This window comes from Excalfactoria chinensis, chromosome 5 (assembly GCF_039878825.1).
Source record: "Excalfactoria chinensis isolate bCotChi1 chromosome 5, bCotChi1.hap2, whole genome shotgun sequence".
In the NCBI taxonomy this organism is placed as follows: Eukaryota; Metazoa; Chordata; class Aves; order Galliformes; family Phasianidae; genus Excalfactoria; species Excalfactoria chinensis.
The window spans coordinates 34,991,532-35,016,743 of record NC_092829.1 but is presented as its reverse complement, the minus strand read 5'-3'; the positions used below and the strand labels follow the sequence as shown (position 1 = coordinate 35,016,743).

The 25,212-nt window shown below is 38.7% G+C and overlaps 1 protein-coding gene across 1 annotated transcript in view; it reads left to right on the top strand.

Annotated features, from left to right (window-relative positions):
• The window catches only part of MYBPC3 (myosin binding protein C3), a 53,384-nt gene extending 33,647 nt beyond the window's left edge, over window positions 1-19,737 (top strand). Inside the window, exons 25-35 of the mRNA XM_072338823.1 lie at window positions 2,008-2,196; window positions 4,168-4,302; window positions 5,365-5,532; window positions 6,843-6,931; window positions 10,090-10,285; window positions 10,978-11,117; window positions 11,769-11,928; window positions 12,461-12,597; window positions 14,448-14,634; window positions 18,575-18,708; window positions 19,291-19,737. Of these exons, the coding sequence (XP_072194924.1) occupies window positions 2,008-2,196; window positions 4,168-4,302; window positions 5,365-5,532; window positions 6,843-6,931; window positions 10,090-10,285; window positions 10,978-11,117; window positions 11,769-11,928; window positions 12,461-12,597; window positions 14,448-14,634; window positions 18,575-18,708; window positions 19,291-19,737 (1,982 nt within the window). The remainder of the gene's footprint in view (window positions 1-2,007; window positions 2,197-4,167; window positions 4,303-5,364; window positions 5,533-6,842; window positions 6,932-10,089; window positions 10,286-10,977; window positions 11,118-11,768; window positions 11,929-12,460; window positions 12,598-14,447; window positions 14,635-18,574; window positions 18,709-19,290) is intronic.
• The last annotated feature ends 5,475 nt before the right edge of the window (window positions 19,738-25,212 follow it).

The window sequence follows — 25,212 nt, the reverse complement described above, 5'->3', positions numbered from 1 at the left end:
AAAAAACAAAAAAAAAACCACCCAACCAAACAAAAAAACACCTGTCACCATCAAGAATATCATCAGTTCCATGGTAAGCTCTCTATAGTTCATGGTGTTTGTTAGACAAGACACCCTGTGATCCTCAAAAGGAAAACAAGGAAGAATCTTGGTCAGTCCTAGGGAAGAACATTGCCCTGGACTCCAAATGTAGCGATTTGTTTAATGAAGAGCACTGTTCAATGGTCATTCAAAGAAACCTAAAAAAAGCAAATTTAAAAGACAGGAGAAAAAGACGTACACATTCTCATCTGTCTCCATATTGTTACAGATTTCTTTTACATCCTACACACTCTGCACCTAACAGATACAGAAATTAACACCCTCTTCTCATCGTTACACACTTTTCATGGGGGTCTCATTTCTGTATTGCTAAAACAGTATCTTTATCTGTCACACATTCTGTACATTTGGGAACATAAACTGCCTTATCAAATGTCACCAACAGAAACCAGTAGGGTCTTTTTCTCTTTTTGTTTATTTATTTTTATTGCAATTCCAATGCATGCAAGTTCCTTGGTTCCAACAGCAAATTATACCTATTGAATAATGAAACTGAGCTGCCAAAACTTCTCCCAGTTTTGCAGACATGGATGAAGGGAGTAAAAGCAAGAACACCTATGTTATAGGTTTTTTGCTTACAGCATTTGACTTTGTTTAAAAAGCCACTGAAAAGAAGTATGCCAGGAGTAACTTTTGTCATTAGAAATGGTCATACAACCTGTCACCTCAAAGGAGCTTTCACCACTCATTTCACAAAACATCCTGTAAACTCCCATGCTTGTCTTGCAATCTAACATTAAAAGGAAAGGTTACTGATGCAGGATGCCTGTGCTTATTATGCCTATCATTCTCCATCTCCCTTCAGGCCCTGTGAGAATCATACTCCTCAGGTATACCAAAGAGGCATCTGCAAGTTTGATAGCCGTAAATTTTGTGAACACTATGGACTGGAGCTCAATCCACAAATCTTCACAATTTGATATATCCCTATACTATTGTAGCTGGCCACAGTTACAGACATATGCTTTGTAGAAATAGGTAGAAATCCACATAAAATACATATTCATACACAGTATGTATAAATCGCTACTCAGCATATTTTCTATATTCACTCCATAGCTGTAAGATCATTAGGTTTCTAAACAAAATCAGTTTAAAAGAAGACTACATGGATCACAACCAAGCACCACCTGCAATACAGACAAGAGAAGAAATTAAATGTAACTAGGTATAAAGAAACAGCTGACACTGATCTCTTGGAGTGGGTCCAGAGAAGGGCTGGAACACCTCTACTATGGGGACAGGCTGAGAGGAAGCTGTGCATGGCCAGGATTCACTCCACTGTAGGGCCGAAGCTGAGATATGACTCAATTTCAGACATTCTGAAATTCTGCCACTTTGCTTTTTAAAGAGATGAAATAAGTTAAGGGAAATATTGAATATTCTTCCTATTAACATTTTGCATTGCTATTGATGCTGTTATTCAAGATTGCTGAAGAATGAAATAAATTAGTTTTTAACTCGTTTTTACACATTTCAAGGCAATCTCTCCTTCAAGAAAAGGGTTTTCTGTTTGACTCCTGAGTCTCACATATTTCTCCAATGGCAGGATAGAATGACCACACCTTTCACCAGCAATGATTTACTATTTCACACACACCTAAGTAACCCTGGTAACATTGACTAAATTAGCGTATAGCATGCGAAACATACTTAAGCCTAATAACTGACAGACAATTCTAAGTGAGTTGTATTGTGGAAAGCATAACTTTTCAAATAAGAACGTCAGACTGAAGGACAGTAATAAAAAAGGAAAAATAAGAGAAATACCAGAGCTTCACACAACTCAGTTATATGTAGTAATGTTTGTCTCTTTATGTCATAGAAAAAAAAAAATGTTTTTTCTTCCTGCATGTAAAACAATCATTTGTAGTTCTTTTATATCATAAAAGATGTCCCTTCCAGGCTATATTTTAGAGAGAAAGAAGAAGAAGAGCTACCGATGGATGAGGCTGAATTTTGACCTTTTAAAAGAGCTAACCTATGAAGCCAAGCGAATGATTGAAGGCGTAGTTTATGAGATGCGGATTTATGCTGTGAATTCTATTGGCATGTCCCGGCCAAGCCCTGCCTCACAACCCTTCATGCCAATTGGTGAGTTCTAGCACACTCTGCTATTTCCAGGAAAAAAAAAAAAAAAGAGGACAGAACAATTTTCACCTCTTCTCTTCAGCCGTCCTTACGCTAAAAAAGAATGTGTTAGGAAAAAGCTATTCTATACTTAATCAGCTTTTTTCCTTTGTCATCTTCCTCTCCTCCATTCTCTCATTTCCCTTCCTGCAAAGCACTGAGGTTCCAGTTTCATGAAACTGCTGATGAACATTTAGTTGTTATAATTAGAAGTGTGAGAGTCAAACTGGATCTGGAAAGGAGGAGAGCTAATTGACAGAAATTTGCCCAACCCTCTCAACTTCCCCTGCTGCCTTATGGGTGCAAATATCACAGTATCCCATCCAGTCCTCCCTTAATCCTGGCCCCTTCTGCAGCCAAAAAGGATAGCTGATTAAGAAAATATTTAGGGAAACGATTTTCTATAAATAATCCACCCCATCGCAGCAAGACAGTGTCTCCTGCAACCTCTGAGCCAGAACAAACTAAGAGAGTCCACAGAAAGCCTCCCTGCTAAAAGCTTTAGAAAGAAGAGCCACAAAAATACAACTAGCTGGACATTAAAATGACAAGAGTTGCTAAATCTTCTAATATCAGTGAAGGGGGACAACCTGCTGAAGGAAATAATGCAAAAGCAGATGATGCAGTGAAGGGGTCAGAAGGAAAGGATGTACTGCAAGAAGGGTCTTTTAATTCTGGATTCCAAATACAAAACAACTGGTCTGCAAGAAAAGAAGGCAACAAAAAACCATCAAGCGGAGCTACTGAAAAAAAAGGTCCAAAGTTTTCATGGGATAGGTAGAGTTCTACTTGATTAAGGATAAAGCTCACACTTACTGCTTCAGAAAAGAGGTTTGAGGTTCTGGTGGGGGTACACTGTGGTTTTGTATGCTCCCAGCTGCCTTCATCTCCTGTTTCTGGTTCACAGTCCTTGATTCCATATGAATACGAAAAATTTTGACATAACTACAGAGAGGAAACTGTATTATTATTGCAGTTACTTCAGGAATTAAGATCAGTTTAAATCCGTTGCACAATTTATAATGCTGTATTTATCTATCAAGAATCTTTTAATATGTAAAATCTCTCGAGTTTATTCAAAAGGTTTAGATTAGAATATATACCTATGCAGAGTGTGTCAAATTTCTTTAATTCTTAATGATTGCTTTTATTCCATGCATACTAAATGCTATGTTCCTTCCAGTAGTCGCAAATGTTATTTTGAAGTTATCTTTCCATTTGCTTTTTGGAATCAATGATTTGGTAGCAGCATTTGTGCGTATTCACAATTTGGGGTTCTCCACTAATGATTAGTAGATAAGAAACATATTTAAAAGATTGAATCTAGCCAGTGGTCATTCTGAACTATGAGATTTCTGTTCTGAAAATACATAAAATACCCGTATGTCACCGAATTGCAGGTTTTTCAGCCCAGTATTTTTTTTCAGATATGTCTCTGTTACAAACGAGCGATGCAGAGACAGTGTTTCAGTAAACACGTAGTCAAAACTTTTAATCATGTTCTTCACTTCTCGATCAAAACAAGTAACGTCAAATTTATCAGGTGATGAATTTTGTCTAATTACAGTCAGGATGAAAATACAGCATACGAATTGTATGCATTTGGATTTCCAAATGTCACTGAGGACTTCTGTCGGTTATTTGACTGCATTGCTTACAATTCTCTTTCTTATTTATTTTACTTTCACAGGAACTATTATTACAAACGTCTCTATGCTATCATACAAGAACCTTTTTGTTCTTCTCCCCATTACAGGAATCTTATGCCACACATCTATTATGAAGTATTAGTAGTCGCATTTTTACAGCTGAGCCTCAGCTAAATTCAATTTATTAAAATAGCAGTACATAGTTCAGATATAACTTCTACAGCCTTTGAATTCTGACAGTAACATTGCTGTTTCTCAGAATTTACTTCTAAATGTTGCCTTACAGCTCCTCCAAGTGAACCAACACACTTCACAGTGGAGGATGTTTCTGACACCACTGTTGCCCTGAAATGGAGACCCCCTGAACGGATTGGAGCAGGGGGATTAGATGGCTACATAGTGGAATACTGCAAAGATGGATGTAAGTAAGCAAAACTACCAGCTAGTGGTAAATAAGTATTATTAAAGTACTACAGTTGCAATTGTTTCACTGCAATATTACAACAAGTAACTGCATCCAGTATCACTAAATTTGAACTCTAACCTGCGACTAACATCCTTGGCATTTACCACCAGATTTACCTGACATGACACTAAAACCACGATAGTCACATCCACCATATCGTCATATTCACAAGCATCATAAACTATGATAAAGTACTAACAAGAATACCAGCGTTGTTCTATAGTCGCTCTTATACTTCTGTCATACTCAAATTGTGTATTCTCTAAAACCAGCATAATACCACGATTGTAAGGAAATTAGTCATATTTGCAAGTAACTGTTACCTCTTGGAATACCTATGAGCGCATCATATCTGCAACATTCAGTGTACTGTATTATGATGCTACAAAACAACACTCATTTAAAAATAAATAAAAATCAACTAACAATTTCAGCCATGGAATTTTCTCTGACAGGAAACTCAACTATCAAGCAAGGGCTTTAAGACGATCTAATTTACCCAGAACTCATTTCTAGTCTTTAATGAGATATCAGAATCCTGAAGTCATTACACTAGAAGCATAATTTTATTGGTAGTATTTCTATGACATTAAAGAAACTTAGTAGGCCCTACAAACTTTGTTTTACAGCATCAAATGAGAAAGTAAGAACGCATTGCAAAAACTATTGTGTTTTGGACACCCACAGAAAATAAACCTTGGGGAAAAATAAATTGAGGCTTCACTTTCTAGCTAAAAATACTTCCAAAATGCTCCCCCCATCTTCTGCTAAGAAAATAAATGTGGAGAAACCTCACTGCCCTGAGCTCTGTGAAACAGAATGCTGAGGAAACTACCCAAAGTTGATCCCGTACCCTTAGATTGAGAGTTCTCTTCCAATTCAGTGCATTCCATTCTAAGCGTGGTATTGCAAGTTGAACTCGCGTTAGCTCCATACAAATTTTCTTTCAGTTGTAAAAAAGGCATCAGTTTGGAAAAATCAATAAACTATTACAATCTAAAAATCCTGTACTTGCAGCTGCAGAATGGACTCCAGCTCTTCCTGGCCTAACTGAGCGTACTTCTGCACTGATTAAAGACCTGGTCACAGGTGACAAACTTTATTTCCGTGTAAAGGCTATAAACTTGGCTGGTGAAAGTGGAGCAGCAATAATCAAAGAGCCCATTACTGTTCAAGAAATCATGCGTGAGTATTTAGATTGAATAAGTCTCACTCATCTATTGTCTATGGTCAAAATTCCAACTGTACACATTGCATTAAAATCCTGGGTCTGACAAGGCTGTGCTGCTTTCTGAAAATAACACCCAAACAGTTCTGTCAGTTTGACTGTGAGCTAAAACCCTTCTGAACCTGAGAATATTGCCATCCTGTCCAGCTCTTCTATTTCTAAAGCATAGCTATTAAAACAAAAAAAATCCAACTTTAGAACTATGTATTTCTCACCTCAGATAATGTCACTGTCAGCATTTAAGGGACCATCATTTAATATCTGGCTCTCTGCTAGGAAAGCTGTTGCATTACTGCAAAACAACCACATTCACTGAGGCAAGGTCTCTTCAAATGAAAGTAGTTATCTGAACTTGATTGTTCTGGGTTATTAATTAACACCATGTTTATCACCCAGTAGTAGAGGATTACAAGTCACTTGACTGGAGTCCAAAAGATATCAAGAGCTGCTAAAAATGGATTGCTCAGCCTTGACTCACACAAAGTGTCTGCCAGAGTCTCACTAACAGCAAGCTGACTCGGTGTAAATGAGAGCTGCGATGCAGCTCAAAACTAAATGGACATGATGACAGGTACTCCAACTGTAGGCTAATATACTCTTCTAAAAATGACCGAGAAAAGACAAAGGGACACAAGGAGAACTTAGAAAAGTGGGGGCTGGAAGAAAGAGCATGCACTGCAGTCCTTCCTTTGTTAGTGAAAAGGAAGGAGTGCTACGCTATGAACCTCAAAGTACTGTAACTGAATTACCATAGAGAGGTAAAGGCAATTCACTGATTGCTTTACTTTCTAAATCCATAAACATTTCCAAATGGCAGTTTGCAAGGGGCTGTAGTAACAACAGAGCAACAGATTAATCATCATCTATAATTACATTTTCAATCAAATATACCCATTGTTCTGTCACTTCTACTATATGACAAAGTTCTCCAAAGAAACTAAGTCCACACATAAGGCTCACATCCAACAGAGGTCACCCAAATCTGTCATTCCGGATGCAACACTGTCTCAGAAGTTCTACCATCAACACAACCCGCACTGTTGTAAATATATAACAGATTTGCTACTAGATCTGTATCTTGTAGTCAAATACATCTGAAAATGCTTAGAGAATTACCTGCTCTGCAACTGTAAAAATAGTCTACACCATTTTCTTATGCTTACAAGTATCCAAGCCCTCCCTCTTCAGTATTTCGTCCTATTTGCCCTATAAGTAATATTTCAAATAATCGAACGCTTTGTATTAAGATACTATTGCTTAACTGCAGAACGTCCCAAAATCTGGCTGCCACGCCATCTCAGACAGACTTTGGTGAAGAAAGTGGGTGAGACGATCAATATAATGATACCTTTTCAGGTTTGTACTGTTCTCTATTTACTCATAGGTATTTATCGTGACTTCGTTAAAGTAGTTTCCCTTATGTAAGCTCCCACTGCTCCACTTGTTGAGCAGTATTAAAAATCACCCTACTATCAGAAGGGTTTTTCATTTGTTTTTCTTTGTTTGCTTTTAAAGTCCTAGTTGATTTTGTTTATTTTTCATAATCCTTCCTCTTGGAGAAGAAAAGTTAACTACTGTAATTGTAAAGCCCTTTCTTGTTAACCACTCTTCAGTTATGTAAGTTTGTTTAAACTCATAAAAAACAATTAAACTGATAAATTTGCTGCTTTAATGTCTGAAATGAAGAAAAATGGGATTTTCTTAATTAAAAAAGTTGTTTTCAGCCATTCAGCCATTAAGAACTATTAGACAACTCCTAATACTTTAAAACTTCTTAGGGCACTCAGAACTGGGCATCTTTCAGAAAAAGCATAGCAAAAAATCACACTTTGCTATTTCTATTTTTTAAAAGTCCTTTCCATTGAACGTTGTTTAGTGAGGAAAAATATAAATAGATATAATTACAACCTTCAAATTACAAAGAGCATTAGTTATAAGACCATGAACCATGGAACACAATAGGACAGTACGACAGTACCCAGACAAAGCGTAAGCCAGTATCTTCTATTATATTTTTTTTTCACAACTCTGTCAAAACTGCCTGACTTCTGTGGCCACTTCTTACTCATTTAACACTGTATTTCTATCAAATATGTTGCCATGGTATCCTGAGCTGAATTCTATTCCCAATTCTACCCAAACTTTAGATAAGAAAGTAGATAAGAAAAAAAAAAAAACACACATGCAATATTATTACTAACCTATGCCCTACTTATGCAACAGGCAGGTGGGATTTCTGCAGAAAAGAGGGGAGTCAGCATATTCTTATACCAAACTCAGCTATGTGGGCAAATGATTGAAGGGGTATTGCATGTTCCTAGTGTGTACGATATTATAACTCCTTGTGAATCATTTATATGTGAATATAAACATGAGAAAGCACTTAAATTTGTTCTTCACTATCAGTAGACTCCCTCTGAAGCAACTCTGTGCACTATTTATCTCCTTTATCACTCACTGTTGTCTCAGATTACCTATAACACATTACAGAAATACAACCCTCTGAGATAGGTATTAGAAACGTGTTTTCTATCTGTTTATGTTTTTCACAGCCTATAAATACAAGAGTATATGAAAACCAACACTGTGAATGCTTGTAATCTATGGTTACCACTCAGAAAGACCTATAATGAAAGTAGCTGATCAACCACACCAGAATAGCAGCAGTTGCAAAGCTTAATTTATAATTGAGATACCTCTTCCAGTCAGCCAACAAAAAAGGATACCTTACAATGTTACAATTTCTTGTAATCATTTTTACCAAGATATTTAGGACCAGATTCTGTGCTCAACTTATTAAATCAAAGAAGAGCTACTCAATCTTGTACTCAGTCAGAAAAACCAACCAAGTATTTGTTTTGACAAATTAGACACTTAAGCAAACAAAACCTTAAAAAAAAACCAAACAACTATGGAAAATTTACTTCCATACAAGTGAACGTTCCCTCTAAAATTTACCCTACAATAGAGGACTTTACTTGACAGGGTCACCAACGATCAGATATATATTTTTTTCCTTTGCCTTGCTCATGAATTTCTACTATAGCTTCCTTCTGAAGGAGAGAAGCTGTCTCTTTCCCTATTAGTATTTGGTAAGAACATTCTAAGAAAGCATAAGAAAAGTATGGCAAAAGTATACTGGAAGTGGACAAAAAAACCTTATGCCTAATATTTCAGTGCTAAAGTTCTGATGTGACTATACTCCTTGACAGAAAATATAAAACAAACAAACAAAAAAATCAGTTACCAATGGGGAAAAAGGAAGATCCAAACCCACTATTTATTCAAGGTTCACTATTAACCCTGATCACATCAGGGTTAATAATACATCAACTATGATACAAAATCAAATGATACAGAAACCAGATACATGACTGTTCCTTAAAGAATAGCAACGTTTAGGTTGTTTAGAAGCTTTTCAAGTGTAAAATTGGACAGATCTTTGCTTGCCTCTTATAAAAGCATTACTTTTTTTCCCCAAATATTACACAAATTAGATGTGCAGACTTTCAGAGCAAGTAGCAGAGAAACCTAAAATAGAGGCATATGAAGGCACAGATATTTCTTTTCATTCTGACTGCACTTCAGTATGTAAGCCTGACTATCATAAACTCCCTTGGTAGCCTAAGACACAGTCTTACAATGTAGATTCCAGGCTGTGATTTGAAGAGCCTTCTAGAGGATCTCTCTCATTCTAGAGATGGAGAGCAATACATGTCCTATCTTTAGTGCCTTGGGCTTTGGTTCCAGGGCAGCCTAAGCTGACCTAATTCCTGATCCAGATGGTCTTACTTTCTCTCTCCCCAGCCATTTGATCTACTTCTAGTATTTGTAGCACTGTGCTTCACTGTTTCACCACATTAATCTGACAGAAACTTTAAAATACATATATTTTTTCTGCTAGATTGACTACAAATGCAGTTAATAAATACGATATAGCCTACTTATGCTTTATTGGGATTTCTGCTGTGGAAACATACTGTAAAAGTATCACTCAGAACTTCTAGAGAACTATTATCTACAAGTTTTCCCACAGGTGGCTGAGTGACAATAACATAAACCACACTGGCTCACTAAACTCACAAAATCATTTTTCAGTGTTGAGGTGTGGCACCACAATTTGTCTAGGTTGATGGTCACACAAACAATTTTTGCCATGTGGGAGCAATTATACAATATGTTTTACAACTCAAAATTATAACTTTTAAAGAAATTATTTGAAAGATATTGAAAATGCCTCAGGATAGAGAATTAATTTTTTTAGGGAAGTTAGTGCGAAGGAACAAACAGCTAGTTAACTCCTCAAGCAAAGATTTCTACTATTTAGCAGATGCCTGAAAAATAGGACAAGACCAGCACAAGCATTATTTTTTTTAAAGTATTTAGAAACTCTAATTCTTGCAGCTTTGCATATTAAGTTAGGGTTTCTAGACTTAGAAGATAAACCAGAAAAGTGAAAATAAAAACCTATAACAGTCTAAAAAAAAAAAAATTAATTAATTCTTTCTCTTCAGGGTAAACCTAGACCCAAAATAAGCTGGACGAAAGATGGTCAGACTCTAGACTCCAAAGATGTGGGAATTCGGAACAGCAACACGGACACAATCCTTTTCATTAGAAAGGCAGAACTTCATCACTCAGGAGCGTATGAAGTCACTCTTCAAATTGAAAATATGACAGATACAGTTGCAATAACAATTCAAATCATAGGTAAGAACCCACCAACATCAGAACAAAGCAATGTAGTCAAAAAGGCACAGATAATCATCGATAAGCTGAGCAAAGAGAATTTTAATCTATTTTCCTCAGAACATCTCACATCATTTATTGCTATTAAACAACTCTAGCAGTCTTGTCTGCTTGACACTCCTAACAGCTGGACAGATACTCTCAGCACAGGACTAGAATCAGTTTACTAGATCTTTGTCCTTGTTGGCACCACCTCACCCTACTTGGCTAGAACCCCTTCCTTGCCCAGACAGCCTCAAATGATTGGCTTTCCTTAGTGAACAGGAACACAGGTTATTTCTTATTTTTACTCTCACTGTACCTGAATAAGGTTATAAAGTGCATAATAAAACTGTAGCAAAGAGAGCAATCACACTCATCATAACATTCTTATTTAACTGTAAGGAAGAGTTTACCTTGCCAACATCTACTGTGTTGCCTATACATTTCAGTAGGCTCCAGGCATCCCAGGAAAGTATTAAAGAGGGCATTTGAAAACTTCCCAGCTTTCCTGTTTATGGTTTCAACTTCACATAAATGGAGTGTACTGCTGCAGAACAATTATAGATTGCTATCAAGCTCTATTTTTACCCTGCATGGGAGGAAATGACAACACTTTCAGCTCCTGAAGCAGAAGCTAAAGTTTTTGTTTTGTTTTGATGTCTCCTCTGCAGATAAACCCGGCCCTCCTCAGAATATAAAACTGGCAGATGTTTGGGGATTTAATGCTGCCCTGGAGTGGACACCACCCCAAGATGATGGTAATGCACAGATCTTGGGCTACACAGTCCAGAAAGCTGACAAAAAGACAATGGTAAGAAGCTGCACTGAGTCCTTGCATTTCTAAGGAGCTTTAACACCTTCTTGTTTAGGAACACAGACACTTATTGAAAACAGCTAAACTAATGACCCTCAGTTGTGTGTCCAGGGTGTCCTATGGTATGACATAGGCAGATAAACATTTAAGAATATAATCTAAAAGGAGCCAAAACACAAAGCGGAAAAGAGAAGCATACATAGCCTGCCCCATCTCTGGTGGTAACTGATGCTGTGAAGGTGTTTTGAATCACATTTTTAACAATGCAGAGATAATCTGAAGGGGAGGGAGGAGCTCAGTGCTGGGCATCTTAGGGAATGTACTGGGACAAGCAGTTTTGTTAGGCAGACTGGAAAATGCCTCTCTCAGGGAAGGCCCCATCAAGTTGATGTGTTCTCATCAGGCTCCCAGATACAAGTAGGGCTAAAGTGTAAAGAGGTTTTTCATGTTGCCATTATTGTTTTTCCAAAGTGCAAATATTCATACAACTACACCAGCCAGAAAAGAGAAGAAATCAGATCAGTTGATCTTCACAGGAAAGAACATTAACATTCATTAATATCCAGTCTTTTTCTTTTAGCAAATACACTCTCCATACCATTCTGACCTCTTACAGGTATCTTTCTAAACAGTGCAGTTTTGTTGCAGGAATGGTACACTGTTTATGACCACTACCGTCGTACAAACTGCGTAGTGTCAGACCTGATTATGGGCAATGAGTATTTCTTCCGGGTCTTCAGTGAAAATTTGTGTGGATTGAGCGAAACTGCTGCAACTACCAAAAATCCTGCCTATATCCAAAAAGCAGGTAACATTTACTACTATGTTTGTATGTACTACTACTATGTTTTTAAAACAAACATAAGAAAAGCTTCTGAGCACCAGAAATACATTTGTAAATGAAAAACGTAATACTACTAGATGCACAACCAGAGGTATTTTCATTACTTAGTAACTAGCGCTTACAAGGCATTTTAGCATCAACAGCCTTTATCAAGGCAGACTTCTGTACAAACTGAATAATTTTGCAAAAAATACTTAGACATTTTTCCTGAAAAATAATACAACTGTGGGGTTACACTTATATTCCAGGGTTAAAAAGTAAAGATTTACGTGATGAAGACTGCAGACATGGTTATCACATTTTTAACATAAGCAGGAATTCAATCACTGGGAGAACCTCTCAACTAAAGTATTGAGTTTTCAATCAAACTCAGTGTTAAAACTTGCTGCATCATTATTTTACCTGTCATTTGAGGGCACTGACAGTAATGTGGCAGTTAGGTTGTACTCACCGGAACTGAAAGCAGTTATTACTGTTTTGTTTCCTTGAATTGCAGGCACCACTTACAAGCCACCTAGTTACAAAGAACACGACTTCTCCGAACCTCCTAAATTCACCCACCCTTTAGTAAACCGGTCTGTGATTGCAGGATACAACACTACGCTCAGCTGTGCCGTGAGAGGAATCCCCAAGGTACAGAATACATCAAGTATCATTGATACAGATACAAGCCAAGATGCTGCCTTGGAATTCATGCCAGTTCAGTATAACTGAAGTAACTATATTAAGGAAAAGTACATGTCCCTGAATTATCACCCCCTAGAGTTAATGGCTGTACACAGAACCAGATCTACAGGAGTATCTTTTTGACTTCTTGGTCATTTTGCAGTTGTTATGCCTCACCCCCAGTTCACCAAACCCAGTGAACAAGCAAGCACAGGTAGAATGGGGCAAATGAGTAGGTAGGCAATGCAGCAGTGGAGACAGAGGAAAGGGAAAAAAATGGCTTGCAGCTTTATGCTAACCTTGCCATTCGGAAGGTTTTGCTTTTGTTTTAACTCTCATGAGAATATTTTCTCACCCTAAATATATTTGTTGAAGTCTCTGAAGAGAGAACAAAACAATGTTTTTTGTTTGAGTCAGGAACAAGAAGTAAAAACTGTACCAGCCAGGAGTTAAATTAAGGCTTGTCAAAAACGGGAAACAGACTTTTTGACTGCAGTGAAGGAATTTACCACAGTATGATGTAATCTTGTCAGAAATTTAAATAACAACAAAAAATAAAAAAGCAGGACCCCTTTCCTTCCCCCTTTTGGCTGCTAATTTACACCTCTTCTCCATCTCTCAGGCCAGTGCAAGGATTTGATAGCTATGAAGCAAAACACATCAGATCGCTGCTTGTTTAACTCAGGAAGCACAGTCACACAAGCAGCTGCAAAATGACAAAAACAGCACAGAAGAAATGAGAGCAAGGGCAGACAGACTAAATCCATCTCCCTGCAGCTGCCTCAGGCTACATCCATGATGTAATTATAGTGCTAGCAGTGATGTTCCCTCCCAGTGATCTGACCCTTTTGACTTTCTGTATTACTTCATTACGTAACATTTTAACACTTCCTATCTTACAGCTGCTCAATACAGTAGACCAAAGCTTTAGAACCTTCCTTCCACATTAGCCCAAAAGATAGAGTCTTCCTCCTTCAGCACACTCACACTCTTGAAGCAGCTTTTCCAAATATGTTCCTGAACTAGCATTGCCCAAATTAACTGTAATGAAAAGCTCTATACCTAACATGAAACTCACCAACAGGGATTTTTCAGAGTAGCTGATGTCAACGCAAGAGTTGCCACTCTGAAAAACTGTAGGTTATCAAGCACTTTAAAGTCTATATCAAGCTCACCAATACACATAGTGGAGAAATAAACAAGAACAGTGGAGAAATAAACAAGCCCCCTACAGATGTTTTTCATTTTAAAAATTTCATTTACAAAAGTACAATACACTGGAAGCAAAACACAACGACTCCAATTGCTACCAAACCAACCAGCTGAGCAGGAACTTGATTTTGAACACTAAAATTGCTAAAGATGTGCTAAGTGGTTTGGAAAATCCTTTCCCAGTTTTAAACAAGTCATCCCATGTGGGCCACATTCTATAATTCCACTCTGATAATCTCTGCAGTTTGATTCACTTTTTGTAAGGTACCTGAAGCACTGAAAATACACTAATACACTCAGTGAAATAATCCTTGAAGGAATGGATTTGTAGCCAGTGCAGGGTTTTTTAAGTTACACTAACTTGTGATACAGAGCTACGCATTCTACATGCTATCTGAGAGTAAAAGAATATTCTTAACACTTGACTTATTAGCTTCACGAGTCTGTACTTGGAATGAGCAGGGGCTTCTTGAAAAACAATGTTGCCGCGCAGTGGACAGCCCTTACAACACATACACTTTTGATGGCTAAACTAACATTGTTAGACCAGCAGTAAGTTTCATTCTCTGCCTCCTTTCTTAAAATTCTTCTTTTGTGTCCCTCAGCCAAAGATATTCTGGTACAAAAACAAAGTGGATCTCTCTGGGGATGCCAAATACCGCATGTTCAGTAAACAGGGTGTGCTGACCTTGGAGATTCGGAAACCCAGTCCATTTGATGGAGGCTTTTACACCTGTAAAGCTGTTAACGAGTGTGGTGAAGCCGAAATAGAGTGCAGACTGGATGTCAGAGGTAATGAGATTAACTTTGCAGGGAAAAAACACAACAATAACTATACTTTAAAAATAAACAAACCATTATTCTAACACTGTAATGTGATGAAAACTGCAGCAACAACAGCAATAGTAGCCAAGTCTTAGACTGCAGCAAGTGAGGATACACTCAAAAAAGTCAGTCCTGGACACAGAAACAAAGGAAAGAATCTGCCTACCTTCTGAAGGCCTCAGGTACACAGGGATCTCTAACAAGACTCCCTCACTTCTGCTGCCACCCCTGAAATGAGGTCTGGGAAGGGGTGGATCCTGGCTCCAGCCCTTCCAGTCACTCAGGAGAATTGCATGCACCTGAGTACCCCTGGATTGACCCTGCCTCCCACCAGGTGCTCAATCACTGCTTCAGGCCCTGACCAAGCATTTCCACTACAGTTATCTAACATCATCTAAATTAATCTACATCTGTTAATAACGCATAATAGCAAGATGGCGTTTTTTCAGGCTAAACTGTTAAAATGTAAGTAAATTACTTGTTAGGCAACACGGAGCTTAACATGCTAACACATTTGTGAGCTGGGTTTCTAAAGAAGACAGCAGAGGAATGGAGGTCTATCAAGAAACACTGCATTGTGTAATTGCTCTAATCTGGTGAGCTGTACTCTGCAATGGAAGTTTGAACTTCCACACTATGACTCCAAAGTTATGAGCTGCTAGATATACATAAGAGATAACATATGCTACATTGCAAACAATTTCCAGGTGGACAATGAAAATTTGTTCAGCACCACAGTAAGGAATATCAACTTCATATTTGACAATATGAACCCATATAGCATCACTCTAAATGCTTATCAGAGCAAGTTAGCTGTAAGGTTGAATGATACAAAGATGGTAACAGATATTCAAAAGGTTATAAATCAGGAAAGACTCACCAATTCTGATGCCTTCAATCTAGATGGAAAATGCAGAGGCCGGTACCAAAACTCCATGAAGGAATGATCTCCAAAAGAGATGCTGTTATTGTGGTGGTCAGCCCTTAAATGAAGTCTAGGAGTGGTGGAGTCAGGCTCCACCTCTTCTGGGAGCACACTGGAATTACCTTCACCTGTGCTCCCACAGCTGACCCAACACTCACCTCAGCTGGTTAATCAGAGGGTCAGTCTGTGATTACCAATTTCCCACACATTGGCAAAGTGACCTCTATTAACAGACACTGGTGGAGATCTGTCTTCGGCACAGAAAGCCTAAAGATATTTCTACAGCGCTTAGTATTTCACTTAGGGTGCAGTCAGGGATATGAACGCAGCACACCATGCAGTGTGGGGTCTGAGATGCTCACACAAGTCTTGGAAGCTGGCACCGCAGATCTGCTGAACTCAGTCTAAGAGCTCTGAGAAGTTCAGCTGATGTGTGTGGCCCTTTATTAAGACACGTATGCTACATTCAGTTCAACAGTAACTTCACATACTTCTGCTCAGTACCACAGCGCACACTGCCAAAATGGCTCAGAACTTATTTTCATCACCTTTCCAATTCTGCTTTAGGAACATTAATATCTCCTTAGAACAACCACAGATAAAAAACTACTAGGACAGAGATTCCATAATTCCATATTTATGTTTCAGCAACAGGTCACACATCATGGTTTTATTTTAAAATTAGCTTCCTAATAACACCTTTCTTTTCTTTTTTTTTTCACCCCCCCATTTCCAGTACCTCAATAGGACTCTGAATCTCAATTCACTCACACGTCAAGGTATGAATCAAAATAATCCATCTGGATGAAGGAACAATGGCTGCTTGCTTATATATAAGATTAAACATTGTTTATTTTTGTTAGGCCTAATGGAATTTTCATAATCTGGGGTCACGTGCATGTTCTGATTTCCATTTGTAATTATCATGTGATCACATTCTTGCAAAACAGTTTGTTTGGGTATTTAAGTCAATATTTCACAGGCCCCAACCTTCACTACACTGTGTGCAGTGTACAAACCCATAAAACTAACAGAGCACCTTGTTGATTCTCTTCCTTAACTCATTAAAAGCACCTCCTCTATGAGACCATTTCCTACTTATTAACATGAAGAAAACCGTTGTCAGAAATGTGTGTGCATTACTTTAACCAGACGTGGTTAATCTTACATTTCTAGATGCAGCGTAACACACACTGTAGACATTTCAAAAATGAAATGGATGTATTTGACACTAAATCCTTCTCCCTGTTTTCTGTCACAGCCTTGGAATGGAATTCGAAGAGATGAAAAATGAAGAAATTAAGGAAGGATAATTTTGCTCGCACTTAAGATTTCTGCACATGTTAAAAGTCATTTAATGTAGGCTGATCCAAAAGTAATGCCTCCTATTTATTTTAAGGGAAAATACAACAGATACAAGAGCACAATAATCCGATCTGATAGAAAAAAATCTCAGCTACAAAACACTTCTTTTTCAACACAGTCACCACCATTAGCTAAGCATTTTCACCAGCAATAAACAAAAGCCTGTATGCTGCGCTCATAACAGTCCACATCAGAAGAGGTGACAGACTGTCACTGTGCCACTGCTGGAACGCACCACCCGCTGCCTCACTGCACTCACAAACATCCACTGTTTGGTCTCCATAAACGTTCAGCAAGCAGTGATGAGGAACGATGGGTGCCATTTTCTCTGCATGGAGGAATTCAATTGCACACCTTTGCCTCATACGCACTTTCATGGCAGACGCCATTTTGTCAGACTGCCCCTCTGCTGCCATCTGTCACACAGCAACAAAATGTAATGGGATATTGGTGGGAAGGTTCAGCCTTTACCACCATAGCACTAACATCCACCCCAATGTCACGGGCTGACATCACAAAATAGGAGGCATTGCTTTTGGAGCAGCCCTCATACAAACAAATTAATTCTAATATTGAATCACCTTTCTTTATATTGATCTCTGCACGGTAGAAAGTAACTTCCAGCCCTTCTGCTTTTACTGCCAAGGCTTGAAATACCCACTTCCATGCTTTGAGCATATATTTATAGAAGGATGCCTGAAATACACTGTATGAGAATCCATGGATTCAGGTACTGCTCCTTTTTATACTGGAAGTGGTTTATTTGATAATTGCTCACTAATGTTTTCCTAGTTTTTGAAAAGACACCCACATAGACCTTCAGTTACTAGATGCTTCTGCATCCAATCATAGACATCACCCTCACCTACAGAGAAAGGGTCGTACATCAAATGAAACAATAAAAGATGCAAAGAAATACTACTTGTGCTTTAAAAACAAAACAAAACGCTTGTTATAAATGCAATAAATTTACTGTCATCAGATATCATTGGTGGCTTTTGAAAGTCTATGAATGCTATGTGTATTATTGCAGATAATTATATCTAATCATGAGAAATTGGGGAAATTGTAGCATTTTTTGTTTCTCACCCATCAGTTTGAATAGGATCTGCGGGTTGGGGATTTTTGGACCTGCATTAGTTTCTGCCTGGAAAAGCATTTTTTTCATGAAATCACAATAGCAGAGAAAGCAGGAAGATGAAATTAATGCAGGAAACAGCGTGCTTTGGAAGGATCAACAGAAAGAGCTAAAGTAACACTATTCCCTACCTCCAGCGTGTCAGTTGAGAAGGTAAAGCGTGTCTGACACAGCACGTGAGTTGCACTAAACAAGCAATTGTATCTTCACAATTAAAACACTTATGTAATGAGATGTGTATTTTGGTTATTTTATTACAGTGTCAGAATAAGGACAGATTTTGAACACCAGTGTCAACATTTGTCTGCAATACACTGCTGTTACTCTACAAATAAATAAAAGTAAAAGTAATGGAAAATACACAAAGAAGTTTACCCTGTTTTTTTCTTTATTCTTCAGAGCAACACTATTAATCTAAAAGTAAGGCGTAGAAGTCAGAGATGTCCTACATCACTAATCATTTTATTGCCTACTACTAGAATGTAAAATGGATTTACAGGACCAACCCAGCACCTGTGGGACAACAGCTGTGGAAAAGCAGAGACTGAATTGGAAGAGTTTAGCATCTCAATTTCCCCCAACACACCAGAAAACCTACACGACTAATGTTCCCGTGTGGGACCCCCCCTGCTACAAAATGACATGGGCTCACGGTTTCTAAACGCCGTGGCAAGTATTTGTATGCTGCAGTTGTTAAGAACTACCAGCAGTACTGCCGTTATTTTCTTTTTTGCAAATATGCAAGGTAAGATCAGTCGTGAAAACATTATTAACAGGGGCTAGACAATTTAATAAGATAAATCCACTAACTGCTGCTAAGTGTTGCATTTTAAACTGATAAGGATCTGTTTGATCCTAGCAAAGGGAAGCTCTGCTTAACTGTCATCACAAAACTGAGCTGTCGAAGGAAAGCAAACCTTACCGGTTCTCCTTATATTTCTGGTTACTCATAGTGCAAATCTTGACTGTTACTCTGCAAGAGAAAAAATAAAAGCAAAACGAGTTAACTGCCGAACAGCACTTTGTAAATACAACAGAAGAGCAGCACTCGAAAAAATAACGCAACGAAAGAAAAAAAAGATGAAGAAGAAACAATTGGAGGAGGAAAAAAGAAAGAATCAAAAGCCAAAGGGTACCACACCTAACAAGAAATCCCTCCTTCTGGTGCAATGCTAAAACGCAGTGAACTCCTCAGGGACAAAGGACTGCAAACACCAGTGACCGTCTTACTAATTACTCTGGCGTTACAAAGCGCTACCCGAATCGCACGTTAAAGCTACAAAACGGAGCTCCTCTTCAGGTCACTCGCAGGCTTCGCTTCACGGCGGGGACGTGTATGCTTTATTTAATTATTTACCCGTCCTCGTTCAATGCCAGCACCTGCCTTTTAGGTAGCGTAGGGACAAGGGGGAGACCCTGGACTCCGCGCCCTCCGGAGCATCACCTCAGCGCTTCCCGCCCGGCAGCGCCGCGTGCCGCCCGCAGCCGTCGGGGCGCTCCTGCCGGCCGCCTCGTGCAGCGGAATATCGGACCACAGTCGCTTTGCAACAGCAGGCAGCGTCGGGTTGGCCGTGCCAAGGAGCACGAGCGTGCACCGCGCGCTCCTGCTACAAGCCGCTGCTCGGACGCAACTCGCGCTTAGCATTTTCCCTTAGCACTACGGTTTTTAGGAGGCCCCTCTTGTTTAGGAGACCCGCTGCGAGGTTTGCAAAGGCTAAACAGAGTTGCTGCAAGTTGAGCATAGAGCATTAAGGTAAATTTGACACATTTCATCCTATCAAAACGTTTAAATGGTATGAAGTGCCTTACCAGCACGAGTTCATCCCGTTCCCAGAGGACATACACATTCATTGGGACCACGTGGCAGGGGGAAGAGCAGCGGTCAGCTCGTTAGTGCCTCAGCACCTTTGCTTTCAGTCAGTTAAAAAGAAAAGCCACAAGACTGCTTGGTACTTGATACTGCTCTCCTACAAAAGGCAACAGTAATTTGTAGTGCCTGCTTCAAATTTCTCAAAGCTTATTACTTCAAACAATAGATAAAATGGAATTTGACTCGCTGAAGATTACAGTGAGAGCTCAGAAGGTTTCCACGTTATTGCAACAAAGCTTTTCTATGCAGGTTAAGGTAGGTATCGAAGATAGCCTCTGTATGTCTCACCTGCAGGAATCATTCCTTTAAGGAAGTGCTCTTTTGCAAGCCATCCTGTGAGAGATCTGCCATTGAGTAGAATGGATACAAATGGAAGAAAATAACAAATCAATGGCAATTCCTCCTTAACTCAGTCTTTCAATGGTCACTCAAATGAGATCGATAAAGGAAAAGGTGTTTTGGGAAGGTACACAAGTCATTTATGTTGCCTTTATCACAGAATGTATTCAATTTAAAGTCTTTGTATGTGTTTAGGAGATAAGCTTGGCACTGAGGTGTCCCGGAGCATGGTTAGAAATAAAGCCATTCCTGTCTCCTTACAAATGATTTTTTATTAAGAACAGTCTGCAGAGATTAAAAATAACCCACTGATACCTTTCAAGTGCCTCCCAGCCACAGACCTCTATATTAGGGCAACAAAAGCTGTCACCGAGATATCCTTCATCTGCCTTTGAGAGGGCCCATACAGCAGTCTGCATAAGCAGTGCATCCTAGGACAGGTTGAACTGGTGAAAGTTTTTCAAACAGATAAGAATAGCTTCATTCGTGAGGTCCTGATATGGAACAAAAGCATCTGCTATTTGTGCCAGGCAGACATGCTGACAACAAGCAGCCCTAAAACCACAGGTAAATATCCAATGAACGCATTTCAGGGACACCTACTTCAATACATACAAAATATCTGTGGATACGAAAATTATGGAACAAAACTTGGAAAAATATAACTGGTGTGTCCCCCCCTTCTCTTCACCATGGAAAATCACCTGACTTTGAGTTCATATTCATTACAGTTTGTAAAACAAGAATTACGGAGATCACGCAATTTTCACTGGTTTGCTTACAAATAGGCTATGGGACTCAAATACATGAACTAAGGATGATGAAACTAATTTAGCCTCCAGTAAGGTTGCAAGTATAGTAGATTTTGATCATTTCTACTTGTTAATCCCTCAATGGTGTAAGCAAAGCTAAGTACTACATTTTAGAATGCATTGTATTTTCCTCTCTCCCCTCAAGCACAGAAAAATGTTCACAATTTAAACATTCTTTTTAGGTTATGAGCCTGTTTTAGACAAATTTTCTAATGTCAGATGAAAGGGTTAAACTGCTTCCAACAAGGACTGCAGGGAAGAGCTGCTGCTGGGAGCCAGCTCTGACCAGCAGAATTAATACTGGGTATTTTTCCTGTTCCCTCAATGGCACTCTTTAGCACTCCACCCGAAATAGTTTAAGTGCAAAAGAAGTAGGAGGTTGAGGGATGAAAGAAGATGAAAGAGCATGACAGAGAGCTTGCTAAGAGCTGGAGAGGAAAAAGACTGACTGGAAGTTGGGCAGAAGCCAGGTGAACAAGTGATTGGCTACAACTGCAGCCTGGGCTGCTAGGGCAGAGGCTGAGAAGTGATTTACACAACGATGGTTGGAGAGATGAGAACCTACAAATAATGCTAAAGAAAATGGAAGGAGACATCTGATGAGAAACTGAGGTGCAGAACTGAGACTGGTTGGCTGAGTCTAGAACAAAAAACAAAGTGAGGGAAAACACTAAGGAATCCAAGAAGGGAAACTGGAAGAAAAGGGAGAGACACCACCTGCCATCCAGGATGCTGAGAATAAAGACAGGCATTTTCAATGGTGTTACTGAGGGAAACTGAAAAGACAAAAAAGAGTGACAGAAAAGGAATGGAAATGCAGGAGTTTTCATCTACTCAAAGGAAACAACTGTTTAGAGTTTTACTTGGTGTTTTTCCTGCCACTGTTTGTTCCTTTTTGTGTATAGCTATTTCAGGAGAAGGGGATTTCTATTTCTATGTAGGTTCCTAAACCATGCATATCACTATAGTAACTGTTGTAAATAGAACCAGCACTGTTTGCCCTTGGCTGCTGCATATATGGTTCTTCCTTTGTAGGACTGATGTTTTAAAACAAAATTAGCCAGTGCTGGTACTACTATGTCCCAGATGCTTTGTACACATGTGAACAGAACGCTTGAAATTACTGTTATAGTAAGCACAGCCAAACAGAAAATCACCTACAATTATGCTAACCTCGGTGCAACCGTTGAGCTGATCTTACTGTATCTGAGCACAGAATCTGCCTGAAAGAAGTTCTCTGCTGTACTCACCTGCACTCAGACTCCGGTCACCAACACGAAGCTTTAAGCCTTCAGACTGGAAAGAAGGGTCACACATCACTATTGTTTAAAGAATCAGCACGTTTTTTTCTACCACAGAAGAAGAAGAGCCACACTGGAAACAGCTGTAGGAGCTCAAAGCTCTTGCTGACTCTGAACATCTTAAACAGAATTACAAAGTAGAGCTGTACAAAAAGCCACTGCAGGTAGCAGAAGCAAAGAAACACCGCTCAGTTGTTTGGAAATGCACTGTTGTAAAAAGCATAACTGTCTGAACCAAGAATTCTGGAAGAGCAAAAGCTCTTTTGGCTTCACACCATTTGGCAAGATACTTTGCACAAAGGTGTTGCTGCTTACTCCTGATTCTCACATTTTAGGAGCTAGGAGATGATGTTTTTCACCAAACCTTTGCTTATCTAAGATCAGTGACTTTGAGGTCCTAAATACCACTGGTGCAGAGGCCCACTTTTCTCACAGAAGCAGGATCTCGTTTCAGAGGCAGTTTTTTCTAACTTCAATCCATTTGACAATCAAGGGGAACTAAGATCTAAATATTACTCTCCACATGAGAAGCTCAGCTTCTATTTTGTATTTAGTTCTCAATTCAGTTAGTACAGGATCCTGTGCCTGACACGGGGGCAGATGGCTGGTTTGTTCCTGCTCCTGATCAGCAATATTAGCTACTACTGCTTCCTTATTAGCAATACACTTGGTGGGAAACCCAGTGCACTTGTTTGGCACAAGCAGCAAGACTAGAAATATTTTTATCTTCAGTATTTTTGTAACATAAATGTCCCTAGGACAGCTCAGAATCAACCACGTTTTTCCTTACAACTACTTTGTTTAGTAAGAATCTTACTTGGAATCTAAATTCTTAATTTACATCTACTAGCAATTTAGCTTTTGAATGCCCAGAAGAACATTTCAATTTACAATCCCTTCTATCCTGAAGGCATCAATGTAAGAGGGCAGAGTTTACCCAAAGCTAGTAATCAGAGTGTAAGAAGTTTTTATAAAGGTTTTCTTAAAGTAATGGATCATTTCCTCAACATCCAACATCAAAGGTTTTTAAAGAATATTTTTAATCTTCACTTAGCAAATGCCACCATTTTTACACTCACTGATGCTGAACATTTTAATCTTTAAGATGCGTATCCTCTCATGTTAGGCACAAAAATGACATTCGCAAACAAAAACAGACACCTTTTTTGGGACAGCACAGTAAAGCCCTGCGATCCCAGTGGGAAAAACTGCTAGGAAAACCAGTCACAAACATCAGTGTTTGCGGAGAACACTTAATGGTCACTTTGAAAACCATCTTCCAGAAACAAGGAATAATAGCAGAGAAAGAAATTCGTTCAGGAGAAGCAAATACCTGAAGTTTTAAGGCAAGTTCATGAATCTCTGTCACATACTTACCATATTCATTACCTGAGTGCCACGGAAATATCACAAGTGTGGTGTTTTGTTTTTGTTGTTTTTTTTAAAGTTATCTTAGAATAATTGAACACTAAGTCACAGGCTCCCCCTAGTGGTAAGACTGGTAGGATTAGCTATTTTCTTCTACAAGTATTCTAACACTATCTATTATTATTATTGGTTATTCTTAATTAGCCTTCCTGTTGGTTTTGGAAGCTTCTTGTTGCTGCTAGGGAATTCTGACCAAAACATCAAAAGTAGGACATGTGAAAACACACACAAATAGCTGTAATTATTTTTTTCCTCCATAGAAAAGTTTGCATACCTTTCAACGCTTAGGAGTGACAAAGCTAAGGTGGAAGGGATTTTTCCTTACCTGGTTCTCAAAGACTTTTTCTCCCAGAAAACTTAAAATCTGACCTCCAGACCTGTATTTGATCCTTAGAGAATGGCACTGAGTATTTCGTAGCAGAAACGTGGCCTATCTCTCATCAGATGTCCATGCTACATTCTCACAGTTACCAGAACACCTGCCAAGTACAAGTACACGTCATCAAGTATCAGAAAGATTTTGTACATTTCTTCAGTTTTGAAACCACATTTGGAGTAGAACCCGTGTCAGTGCACTTGCAGAGTGTTACCAGTTCTTACCTGCCCTGCAGAGCAACCTCTGCAACTACTTTGCCAGAGCTGTTCTTTAACAAACATTCTGTGGAAAGGAACAGGGAAGCATTTTTATTATAAGGCCATTTACAGTCTTACTCGGGACTGAAGATTCCAGCAGCCTGTTCTGCACAGCATTAACGTTTGTACTTTAAATCAACCATACAAAAAATGCCCCTGCAAAAATACAGCTCTTAGAGGAAAAAAAAAAAAAAAAAAAAAAAAAAAAAAAAGGGAGCTGTAGGTGACAAATGATGCTGTGCATTTAAGTGCTATTTAAAACCTTAATCGTCCCTTTATAATTTCAAGACAACTGGTTTGAGTGTGTTAGTAGGACACTACATTCGTACAAATTTCAGTATTGCTATCAGAAAGCTTACAGTCTCAAAATATCAAAGAAAATAAAACACAAAACATACTAAATTCAGAGACTTAATTTCAGTTTTGTTTTCATATTAAGACAAGGATGAAAAATTTTACATTGTTCCTATTTTGCAAGCGCACAAAATAACTATTGAGGTGTCCATTTTTCTCATTCATGCCTTACACTTTTCTTAAATATCAATTATATGGATGTTGTGATGGAAGAAAACAAAAAATATAGAAGTTGCAATTTTTCGCATGGAAAGAAGTGCAATTATCCGTTTACACTTTGCTCTTTTTCATTTTTTCAAGTAAGTGTATGTCACACTTTGCACAACTAATTTCAAAGGTAGATGCATGAATAGAAAAGGTAAACACAGGATGAAAACAAG